Raw genomic sequence first — 12,190 nt, 5'->3', positions numbered from 1 at the left:
ACCCCATTCTGTTGATTGGCTGGGATGTCTCATTTTCCAGCTACATTCTAAGCTTGTTTCTTAATAGATCTAATAAAAATGCTGTTGGTATACAATTTTGATTTCAAAATACCGCAGATCCTACAAATTACCTCATAATTAATCAATCTGAGAAATCACACAGTAGTTGTCAAAGTTACTAAAATGCCTGACTTGAAACGGTACCTCCATCACATATACTAAAATATCCATTACGGTTAAAATACCTTTTTATTGCAATATCCCTACAAAAAGCAATTCGATTAAGCTTGTTGCTTCTGGAACCTTTTGCTTTATTCCCTGAGATTCTATGAGGAGCCACAAAATATACCCACAAACAATGTTCCTGTGCAGCCTTATTCGATGACCAGAGCCAGTGTCTTCCATCGAAATAAAGAACTGTGATAAATGTGATCTTGATAGTGGGGACTAGCTAGGCAGAATGTGCCTTGTCTGTTTTGGTAAAAATGATACAAATTTTTAGTGATTATTGGGAAGAACCAATTATTTTAGACAGACATTCTAATTCAACGATTGAATCACAATTGGGTTGCATCACCAAGTTCAAATATAGGTAACCAAACTCCTGTAAAACTCGTTATTGATAAAGCTAATCTTGCTTCCCTAATGAAATTGAAAAATCCAACAGCAAGTGAATTTGCTTTTTTTCTACATTCATACATTTCTAACATTCAAGACTTGATTACTTTCTTGTTTTCTAAATCATAACTCTATCAGAAGGCACTGTCTGCAATTTCCCCGATTTCTGTATCAAAGATGATAGACTAATCATTGATTTTGCCCACATCTCTTTTGTATAGATTCCGAATTAGTCTTGATAGCCTCACATATCATTAACATTTAAAAACGAAATAGGAGTGCAATTTAGTATTTCTGTGCCCTTAACCAATAGCCAAATATATAAAAACCCTTAATAACTTTGTTGCAGTTAGAGGTCCAGGGAATCGGTTACTAAATATAAAAAAAGGAATTTAATCTACAGAAAGAAATTAAATTCATCCATTACAAGTTCAGAAGTAGATAGAATCAAAATATGAATGTAGTATATTCAAAAGTAGGAAAGCTGATGTTGCCTTGGATATCGAAGGATAATAAAGGTGAAAAAATACAATGGAACATAAATACTTATAACCACCATTAGAGATGACTGTGATATTTGTGTCTTCTATGAAAGATATTTTATCAGTTTGTGAAATAGTATGAAACACTTTGCTGTGAAGCATTCTCCTCACCTGAGTCCACCATTATTATTTTTCTGCTGTACAGCAACTGTAAATAGCTGATCACAGTAGACATGTCTGAACTAGAAAAAGACAGAAACTCATAGGTTGCAGAAGTCATTAAAAGTTTAGAAAGAGAAATACCTGGAGGCTGCGTGAGTAGTTGCTGAATTCTAGTCTTTTTTTCAAGAACAAAACCCTCTCTCTCATCCATTCTTTCCTGAACATTAGCCTTATTTTTGCAGGTATACTGGATCCTTTCACGAGAAACTTTCTATTTGTTAACCCTATATCTGAAATTGACAGAACACTCAGAAAAAAAAACTTGAGCCAATATATTCTTTATAAATTTGGACAACATCATGTGTGCAGATTATTCTAAAAAGATATGTCACTTAAGATAGTAACCCTCTGTGCTAACGGATCCAAGTAAAGCAGTTTGCATAATGCTCTTTTTGGCTCCACCCATTAGCCAAATAGTTGCAAGGTGACATAGACCAACGGCAGGTGATCCAAAATTTCTCTGACTTGACATCCTTCACCAGAGTGCTTGGTAGTTCAGACCTCAACTAGAAAGGTTAATCCACACTTCTTTCATACTGATTGACTGGACTGGATGTCAGAGAATACTGGTATTATGCTCCTTCAATGCAGTTTACCTTCTGGATCGCTGCACACATGCGCTTCTGAAAATGTTGCAGTGCTTTTACCCAGGTATTTAAGGATGGTAAGGATTCTGCTAAATACTTTTTGCACTCTTTACTTGACACCACTGATTACTTAGCCTGCACCATGGGGACCACAGTTGAAATCAGGTGTCATGCTTGGTTTTGTTCCCTGGGGTTTACGGAGGTATGTAAGCTTCTATCATAGCCATACCTTTTAATGGAGCCAGAATGTCTGGTGAGAAGACTAATGCAGTTCTCAAATACATTAAGGACTGTGAAGCTACTGTTTTCTAATTAACATTACTTTCCTCGGTTTACATGTTCCTCTGTGTAGGAGGCTTGGCCTGGCTTATAGTGGGTACCAATTGTACTTACACCTTGTGTCAAAAATATGTCAGAGGATATATTCCCTTAGGAGGTAAGTAAAATATACAAAATATACACACAAACCAAAATCCGGTAAGTAAAACAGTCAGAAGTAGTGCAAACACTGTTGAATTCAATAGAATGCAATAGAAATAGGGGCAACACAAACCATATACTTACAAAGTGGAGTGCGAACCACAAATGGACCCCTAGGCTACTGTAGTGTGTAGAGGGTCTATTGAGAGTGTATGAAAACACTAAGGGTGTCCAAGATACCCCACCCCACGACCCTGAAAAATAGGAGTAAAGTACTACTATTTCCCCAGAAACACACTAAAGTCGTGATAGAAGATTTTGCAAAGACCAAAACAGACTGCAAAGCACTGAAGACAGATTCCTGGATTCCTGCAAAGGAAGGGGACCAAGTCCAAGAGTCATGAAAGTGTCCTGGGGGGGGCAGGAGCCCACTAAACTCCGGAAGAAGGTGCAAAATGGCTGCCTCCGGATGGAAGAAGCTGAAGATTCTGCAACAACGAAAGGTGCTAGGAACTTCTCCTTCATGCAGAAGGTGTCCCACGGAGTGCTGGGGGATGCAGGGTTGTTTCCTTGGCAAAATACCACAAACAAGCCTTGCTAACTGCAAGAGTCGCAGTTGAAGAAAAAGGGTGCTGCCCGGGCCCAGGAGGGACCAGGATGTCGCCACTTGGAAGAGGAGACAGAGGGGGCCCTCAGCAACATAGAGAGCCCATGCACCAGAAGGTAGCGCCCGCAGAAGTCCTTGAACACGGGTTCAAGAAGTCTGAACACAGCGGTCGTCTCAACACTGCAAAAGAGGGTCCCACGACACTGGAGATCAACTCAATGAGCTGAGCATCACAGGACAGAGTGCTGGGGACCTAGGCTTGGCTGTGCATGCAGGATTTAATGGAAATGTGCACCGAAGCCCTGGCAGCTGCAATTAGCGTAGTGCACAGGATTACTGTTGGGAGAGGGGAGGCAAGGACTTACCTCCTCCAAATGTGGACAGTTGGACCACTGGACAGTCTGGGTCACTTGCGCCCACCACCTGTGTTCCAGGGGCCATGCTCGTCAGGATGAGAGGGGTCCCAGAGTACCAGTGACGCTGAAGTTTGGTGCCTGCTGAAGGAGGGAGACGATTCCGTCGACCCATGGGAGATTTGTTTGTGGCTTCCAGTGCAGGATGAAGGCAGGCAGCCCCCGAAGCATGCACCACCAGGAAACAGTCGATAAAGCCGGCAGGAGTAGGCGCTACAATTTTGCTGGTAGTCTTCTTGCTACTTTGTTGCAGTTTTGCAGGCGTCCTGGAGCAGTCCTTGGCAGAAGTCGAAGAGAGAGGTGCAGAGAAACTCTGGTGAATTCTTGCACGTCGTTATCTGAGGAAAAGCCCACTGGAGAGACCCTAAATAGCTCTCAGAGGAGGATTTGCCACCTAGTCAGGTAAGCACCTATCAGGAGGGGTCTCTGACGTCACCTGCTGGCACTGGCCACTCGGAGACCTCCAGAGTGCCCTCACACCTCTGGATCCAAGATGGCAGAGGTCTGGGACACACTGGAGGAGCTCTGTGTACAACCCCTGGGGTGGTGATGGACAGGGGAGTGGTCACTCCCCATTCCTTTGTCCAGTTTCGCGCCAGAGCAGGGACTAGGGGTTCCCTAAACCAGTGTAGACTGGCTTATGCAAGGAGGGCTCCATCTGTGCCCTTCAAAGCATTTCCAGAGGCTGGGAGAGGCTACCCCTCCCCAGCCTCTAACACATATTTCCAAAGGGAGAGGGTGTAACACCCTCTATCAGAGGAAATTCTTTGTTCTGCCTTCCTGGGACTGGGGTGGCATCAGCAGTAGCTGCAGAGAAAACCCCAGAGAGCTGGTTTGGCAGTACCCGGGGTCCATAGTGAAGCCCCGGGGATGCATGGAATTGGCACCCCAATACCAAATTTGGCATGGGGGGACAATTCCATGATCTTAGACATGTTACATGGCCATATTCGGAGTTACCATTGTGAAGCTACATATAGGTATTGACCTATATGTAGTGCACGCATGTTATGGTGTCCCCGCACTCACAAATTCCCAGGAAATGGCCCTGAACTATGTGGGGGCACCTTTGCTAGTGCAAGGGTGCCCTCACACTTGGTAACTTTGCACCTAACCTTCAGTAAGTGAAGGTTAGACATATAGGTGACTTATACGTTACTTATGTGCAGTGAAAATGGCTGTGAAATAACGTGTGCGTAATTTCTCTCAGGCTGCAGTAGCAGTCCTGTGTAAAGGTTTGTCCGAGCTCCCTATGGGTGGCCAAAGAAAGGCTGCAGCCCATAGGGATCTCCTGGAATCCCAATACCCTGGGTACCTAGGTACTATATAGTAGGGAATTATAAGTGTGTTCCAGTGTGCCAAGTGAAATTGGCAAAAGTGGTCACTAGCCTATAGTGACAAATTTAAAGGTAGAGAGACCATAAGTGTAGGAAGGTAGCCTCTTTCTAGCTTTGTTACCCCCACTTTTGGCCTGTTTGTGAGTATATGTCAGGGTGTTTTCATTGTCTCACTGGGATCCTGCTAGCCAGGACCCTGGTGCTCATACGTTTGTGGCCTATATGTGTTCCCTGTGTGGTGCCTAACTGTATCACTGAGGCTCTGCTAACCAGAACCTCAGTGTTTTTGCTCTCTCTGCTTTATAAATTTGTCACTGCAGGCTAGTGACTAAATTTACCAATTATCATTGGCACACTGGTACACCCATATAATTCCCTTGTATATGGTACTAAGTTATCCAGGGTATTGGGGTTCCAGGAGATACCTATGGGCTGCAGCATTTCTTTTGCCACCCATAGGGAGCTCAGACAATTCTTACACAGGCCTGCCACTGCAGCCTGAGTGAAAAAACGTCCACGTTATTTCACAGCCATTTTTCACTGCACATAAGTAACTTATAAGTCACCTATATGTCTAACCTTCACTTAGTGAAGGTTGGGTGCCAAGTTACTTAGTGTGTGGGCACCCTGGCACTAGCCAAGGTGCCCCCACATCGTTCATGGCAAATTCCCCAGACACCATTACACGTGTGCACTATACATAGGTCACTACCTATGTATATCGTCACAATGGTAACTCCGAACCATGGCCATGTAACATGTCTAAGATCATGGAATTGTCCCCCCCCACAATACCATTCTGGTATTGGGGGGGACAATTCCATGATCCCCCAGGTCTCTAGCACAGAACCCGGGTACTGCCACACTGCCTTTCCAGGGTTTCCACTGCAGCTGCTGCCAACCCCTCAGACAGGATTCTGCTCTCCTGGGGTCCAGGCAGCCCTGGCCCAGGAAGGCAGAACAAAGGATTTCCTCTGAGAGAGGGTGTTACACCCTCTCCCTTTGGAAATAGGTGTGAAGGGCTGGGGAGGAGTAGCCTCCCCTAGCCTCTGGAAATGCTTTGATGGGCAGCATCTGCATAAGCCAGTCTACACTGGTTCAGGGATCCCCTAGCCCTGCTCTGACGCCAAACTGGAAGAAGGAAAGGGGAGTGACCACTCCCCTGACCAGTACCTCCCAGGGCAGGTGCCCAGAGCTCCTCCAGTGTGTCCCAGATCTCTGCCATCTTGGAAACAGAGGTGTTGGGGGCACACTGGACTGCTCTGATTGGCCAGTGCCAGCAGGCGACGTCAGAGACTCCCTCTGATAGGCTCTTACCTTTCTTGGTAGCCAATCCTCCTTTCTTGGGAGCTGAACCTCCTTTTCTGGCTATTTAGGGTCTCTCCTCTGGGGAATTCTTCAGATAACGAAAGCAAGAGCTCACCAGAGTTCCTCTGCCTCTCCCTCTTTGACTTCTACCAAGGATCAACCGCTGACTGCTCCAGGACGCCTGCAAAACCGCAACAAAGTAGCAAGATGACTACCAGTAACATTGTAGCGTCTCATCCTGCCGGCTTTCTCGACTGCTTCCTGGTGGTGCATGCTCTGAGGGCTGTCTGCCTTCACCCTGCACTGGAAGCCAAGAAGAAATCACCGTGGGTCGACGGAATCTTCCCCCTGCCAACGCAGGCACCAAACTTCTGCATCACCGGTCCTCTGGTTCCCCTCTCATCCTGACGAGCGTGGTCCCTGGAACACAGGAGCTGAGTCCAAGTGTCTCCCACAGTCCAGTGGCCCATCTGTCCAAATTTGGAGGAGGTAAGTCCTTGCCGCCCCACGCCAGACAGCAAACCTGTGTACTGCGTGATTTGCAGCTGCTCTGGCTTCTGTGCACTTTTCCAGGACTTCCTTTGTGCACAGCCTAGCCTGGGTCCCCAGCATTCTGTGCTGCATTGCTGAACTCGCTGAGATGGACTCCGACGTCGTGGGACCCTCCTTTGTGACTCTGAGTCGACCGTTGTCCTCAGGTCTTCTAAGTGCCTGTTCCGGTACTTCTGTGGGTGCTGCCTGCTTCTGTGGGGGCTCTCTGAGTGGCTGAGCGCCCCCTCTGTTTCCTCCATGGGGCGACATCTTTGTCCTTCCTGGGCCCTAGCAGCACCCAAAATCCTCAACCGTGACTCTTGCAGCTAGCAAGGCTTGTTTGGGGTACTTCTGCCTGGAAACACTTCTGCAACCTCCAGCACGCCGTGGGACATCTTCCATCCAAAGGAGAAGTTCCTAGCCCTTTTCGTTGTTGCAGAATCTTTGGCTTCTTCCACGCAGAGGCATCCCTTTTGCACCTTCATCCGGGGTTTGGGCTCCTGCCCCCCCCCCGACACTTTCATGACTCTTGGACTTGGCCCCCTTCCTTTACAGGTCCTCAGGTCCAGGAATCCGTCTTCAGTGTTTTGCTGGTGCTTGTGGTTCTTGCAGAATCCCCTATCATGACTATTCTGTCTTTCTGGGGTAGTAGAGTAACTTTACTCCTACTTTTCAGGATCTTGGAGTCGGGTATTTAGGACACCCTTACTGTTACAGCGACCCTCTACAACCTTCCATAGGTCTGGGATCCATTCGTTATTCGCATTCCACTTTTGGAGTATATGGTTTGTGTTGCCCCTAGCCCTATGTCTACCTATTGCATCCTATTGTGATTCTACATTGTTTGCACTCCTTTTTTTTTAACTGTTACTTACCTGTTTTGGGTTTGTGTGCATATAATTTGTGTATATTACTTACCTCCTAAGTGAGGGTATCCTCTGAGATACTTTTGGCATATTGTCACTAAAGTAAAGTACCCTTATTTTTAGTAACTCTGAATATTGTATTTTCTTATGATATTGTGCTATATGATATAAGTGGTATAGTAGGAGCTTTGCATGTCTCCTAGTTCAGCCTAAGCTGCTTTGCCATAGCTACCTCTAACAGCCTAAACTGCTAGAAACACCTCTATTCTACTAATAAGGTATAACTGGACCTGGCACAAGGTGTAAGTACCACAAGGTACCCACTATAAGCCAGGCCAGCCTCCTACAATTAGCATGCGACATTCCTTTAAGCCAGACCTATTGACACTGCCAATGCTTGTTTGTTTTTGTCCTATGAAAAGTAGTTTAGATGGATGATCGGACCAGTTCAAATTGATGGGGCACAGTCTTCCTTACACAGTCACTTTGACGCATTTAAGCCTTCTGTTCTTCCCACCACTGTGATGTTTTTGCCCATTTTCCTTGATGGTCTTGTTTCTGTTCATTGTGTAATATTACATTATGTTCCCTTACTACGAAATATAATTTTTTTACACTTCAGCCTCAGATTTTGTTCTCCTCTCTCAGACCTCTCCCTATCACTCTTAGCACAGTTCTCTGACAAATATTCTTGGTCTGCTAGTTCTCTGACAAATATTCTTGATCTGCTTCATGCTTATAGAAATAATAACACATACATAAACACATACGTTTTGACAATACCAGGCACAATGAGCACATTAGTTCATGATGGAAAACTAGTTTTAACAGAACTCTTGATTTTGTCTTTTGTTCAGAATTTTGCTTTCATCTTCCTCTGTGAAACACCAAGGGAAACTTGCCTCTTAATTGTCTATGATTTTTGTTCAAATAACGTTATTTGAACGGTTGTCCAGCATTGCCAGATTGACGCACATTAAAAAGAATCATTGCTGTCGTGTTTTTGCCAACACTGAACCAGCTTTCAGCCTGCGTGCTTTCTGGTTTTTATGGTTGCGATTTGGCATTTGTACTAAAACGTCCAGACATATTTCTCTGCTTGTAATCAAGAAATATTGTATTGTTTGGTCAATGGGTTTCAAGAAATATAAGTGTCTTTCATCACTATTACACTACGTCTGTTTCAACCTCATTCCCACCATCACTCATGAAGTTCTCATATAAAAGCAGCTGCCTGGAGGGCATTTTTCTCGTCCTTGTGAGGCAAAGGAAATAAATGACATATGCCAGGGTGTAGAAGGGTAAATGACCTTCTGATGGCCCTGCTGACCAGCAGTCATTGTGGGTGGGGTTATATTGCTATATTTGGGCCGGAAATAGATTTCTTCTTCGCAAATTACATTGTTACTGAAATTATGTGTAAATGTTTATTCCCTGTTTCTTTCTTTATACTGTTAATTTATGGATGTACAGTCCATAACGACAATCTAATAATTAGCCTTTTTTCTTTTTTAGCTTTATTAGCTCTCTGGGAGTCGGTTACATGATGCTGTGCTCCGAAAATTACCCCAGTGTTCTATCCTTCTGCTTTCTGGATGAACTACAAAAGGAATTTATCACAACATATGACACTGCCCGGATGAATACAGCCATCAGGCCATATTCTTTTATTGAATTTGGTAAGTCTCAGCTTGCTCTTTGTAACAATGTATATGCCATTAGAAAGAAGACATTAACGTTTGAGGAAGTGTATTGTGATGCCAGAATATTGCTACATATGATATATTGATGCAAAGGCTGTTTTCCTCGACCGTCCAGACAATTGTTTCTCAGTGTACAAGTCTCTGCAGCAAAGGAAACTGTGTTGTTGAGAATATTCATAATAATGGAAAGCAGTCCCTGCTTCCCTAGACCAGAAAGGAAGCCCCTTTTTATGTCGAGCATAGGAGCGCACAAACTCTGCTCTCCTCGACATATTATGATCTATTGTGTAGCTTTAACCATGCCCATTGCTTTCATTCGTTCCTAGGCCTACCTATCAAAAAATCCCTTGATGTCATTGGTAAATGCTTTAGGTTTGTCCCGCCTTGAGGCTTGTTTGTTACCGCCTTGGAGACTGACCCTGTTACATGGTTTCGGGCATCCTGCTGTTTCTTTGCGATGTCTGCTGGGGTGTGTGTATATAACCACACGTGTCACCTCCGTGTTTGCATTCAAACGCCTCAAAGAAACGTATGTGGATTAGAGCTGCGGTACGTTTCTTTGAGGCGTTTGAATGCACGGACTGAGGTGACTCGTGTGGTTGGATATATTTGTGCTCCCTACCTTACCTCAGGCTCGCCGCTAACAAGCGGGCAGAATCAAGTGACAGACTATGGATATTTTTTATACATATACATATTTGCAGTTTTATGTAGCGCAAACCCGACATGAAGGTATTGGAGTGCTTTATTTCTATTTTTTGCAGTTTTCTATAGCGCAAACTCGATGCAAAGTTATTAAAGCGCTTTACGTATGCACTAGTTACATCACACAATAACACGTTCATTTTCGGTTGCAAGGGGAGACTAAGTGATTTTTCACAGACTCACAGGATGTTGAGCCAGTGCAGAGACTCAAACCCTGTTCCCCAGCGCCAAAGCCTGCACCTCTGGCCCTTATGCCACGTCCTCTTTTCAAGGGTTCTTTGTCTTGTGCATCTTGGGGCAGTCTAGGAATAATTTGTTTTTTTTGTATAGCGCTTGATAATTCAGATTATGCCATTTTATAGCGCAGCAAAGAAGCAGCCATTCTTAACAAAATAGCTATAATGCATTTGCATCGACCTTGCAGAGGTGAAAAGCTATGTCAGGATTGTAATCTGTGACATTCTCTTTCTGACAGGACCTTTGCAGTGGGTGTACTAACCAACTGACTTGAGTAGAGCTTAACAGTAGGCGATGGCACATACTTTTGATAACCTCTGGAGGGCTACCAACCAAGCACATAGGTTAGTTTGAATCAATAAGATGGCGAAAGTGGTGTCTCTAAAATGGTGGAAAAGGAGTTGTGACTCCAGACCCAAGCACTTCACGGCCTCAAACTTAATAGCAAAAAACATCTAACCTTTGGATGTAAATTGGGCCACTTCAGATAGAGTTCAGTTAGCGCAAACTCGATACAAAGGTATTACATCACTTTACATGAGGACCTGTTACATTACACGTTCATTTTAGGTAGCAAGGGAAGGTTAAGTGATTTTCCAAGAATCACAAGATGTTGAGCTGGCTTTGAGACTCGAACCGTTTTCCCCAGTTTCAAAGTCGGCAGCTCTTTCCCTTACGCCACATCCTCGGGTTCTTTGTCTGATGCGTGTTGGGGCAATCTGGGAATACCTTGTTTTTTCTTATGTAGCTCTTGGTAATGCAGGTTCTGCTATTTCATGGTGCTGCAAATCAGGCGCCATTCTTAACACAATCACTATAATACATTTGCATTGACCTTGCAGAGATGAAGAGGTGAAAAAGCTATATCAGGATCACCTCTGCAGTGCGTGCATTAACCAGCTGACTTGAGTAGAGCTTAATACTAGGCCATAACATGTGCTCTTGATAACCTCTGGATGGCCCCAAAGCACATTAGTTGTAGGCAAGAATATGGATAAAGGTGGAAAATGAGTTGGGACTCCAGAACCAAGCACTTCAATGCCTCAAGCTTGATAGCAAAAAACATTTAACCTTTGGATGCAAATTGGGCCACTTCAGATAGAGTTCAGTTAGCGCAAACTCGATACAAAGGTATTACATCACTTTAAATGAGCACCGGTTACATTACACAAGAAAACATTCATGTTTGATAGCAAGGGGATATTAAGTGACTTGCCCAGAATCACAGGATGTTGAGTCAGCACTGAGACTCTAGCCGTGTTCCCCAGCTGCAAGGTTGCCAGCTCTAGCCCTTACACCACACCCCCTTCCCTAGGGTTTTTTGTCTGGTGTATTTTGGGGCAGTATTGGAATAACACTTTTCTTTTTTTATAAGCGCTTGGTAATACTGGTTCTGCCATTTCATAGTGCTGCAAAGCGGGTGCTGCTCTTAACAAAAGAACTATAATTCATTTGCAGGTAAGCTGCCTCTTCTGTTATTCTCTTTTTTACAGTCAGTGTTTGTAAAAGTTAGGGTGGTATTTCCAATGTAGAGGAATAACTCCTTTAAAAGTTTAGCACACAGATGTATATGACTGCGCCCTTTTCTTTGCTCCTAACTCTTTTGACCCCCTCATTTTCCAGGTTAAATGCCACAAAGGTGCCTCTTTGTGGCTTGTTTGATGCTATAAAAGGTTAGGTAAATACACTAGAAAGGATTGCATCTCTAGGGTATCACAGTCAGTCTGTAGGAATAAGGAAAAAACACTCCAAAGATGGCCATCTTGTTGTGTCCTCTCTCCTGCAGCAACAGGTCTGGCAGGCTTTCTGTGGCACCTGGCATACATCCACTACAGTCCAAACCAAAACACATAGGTAAAATACATTGTCATTTACAAGGCCAATAGCTCCAACTCTCACAAATACGAGACCTATTGCATTGCGAATGCTTGTTTTATAGTGTATCCCCAAATTTATATAACCCTTGGTTTCTTTAAATAGGACATTCATGACTCAGAGAGACCCCTGCAAGAATTTCCAGTTCTCTATTTGCAACCAAAAACATTTCCCCTAAACACTTTGGTGTGTTTTGATGACATTTGTATTTGTGAGTTTCAACTGTTTGTTGAGTTGTATTCTTTATACAAATAACGCAAAACAGTACAGATGATGACC

At 44.1% G+C, this 12,190-nt stretch overlaps 1 protein-coding gene across 2 annotated transcripts in view; it reads left to right on the top strand.

Annotated features, from left to right (window-relative positions):
- SEC22A (SEC22 homolog A, vesicle trafficking protein) overlaps positions 1-12,190 on the top strand; it is a 381,620-nt gene that overhangs the window by 115,186 nt on the left and 254,244 nt on the right. For both annotated transcript variants that reach the window (XM_069224663.1, XM_069224664.1), the window contains exon 3: positions 8,907-9,070. In XM_069224663.1, the coding sequence (XP_069080764.1) occupies positions 8,907-9,070 (164 nt within the window). The remainder of the gene's footprint in view (positions 1-8,906; positions 9,071-12,190) is intronic.

Source organism: Pleurodeles waltl, chromosome 3_1 (genome assembly GCF_031143425.1).
Source record: "Pleurodeles waltl isolate 20211129_DDA chromosome 3_1, aPleWal1.hap1.20221129, whole genome shotgun sequence".
Classification (NCBI taxonomy): Eukaryota; Metazoa; Chordata; class Amphibia; order Caudata; family Salamandridae; genus Pleurodeles; species Pleurodeles waltl.
Note: the sequence above shows the minus strand (reverse complement) of the source record. Positions and strands in the feature narration are given on the sequence as shown.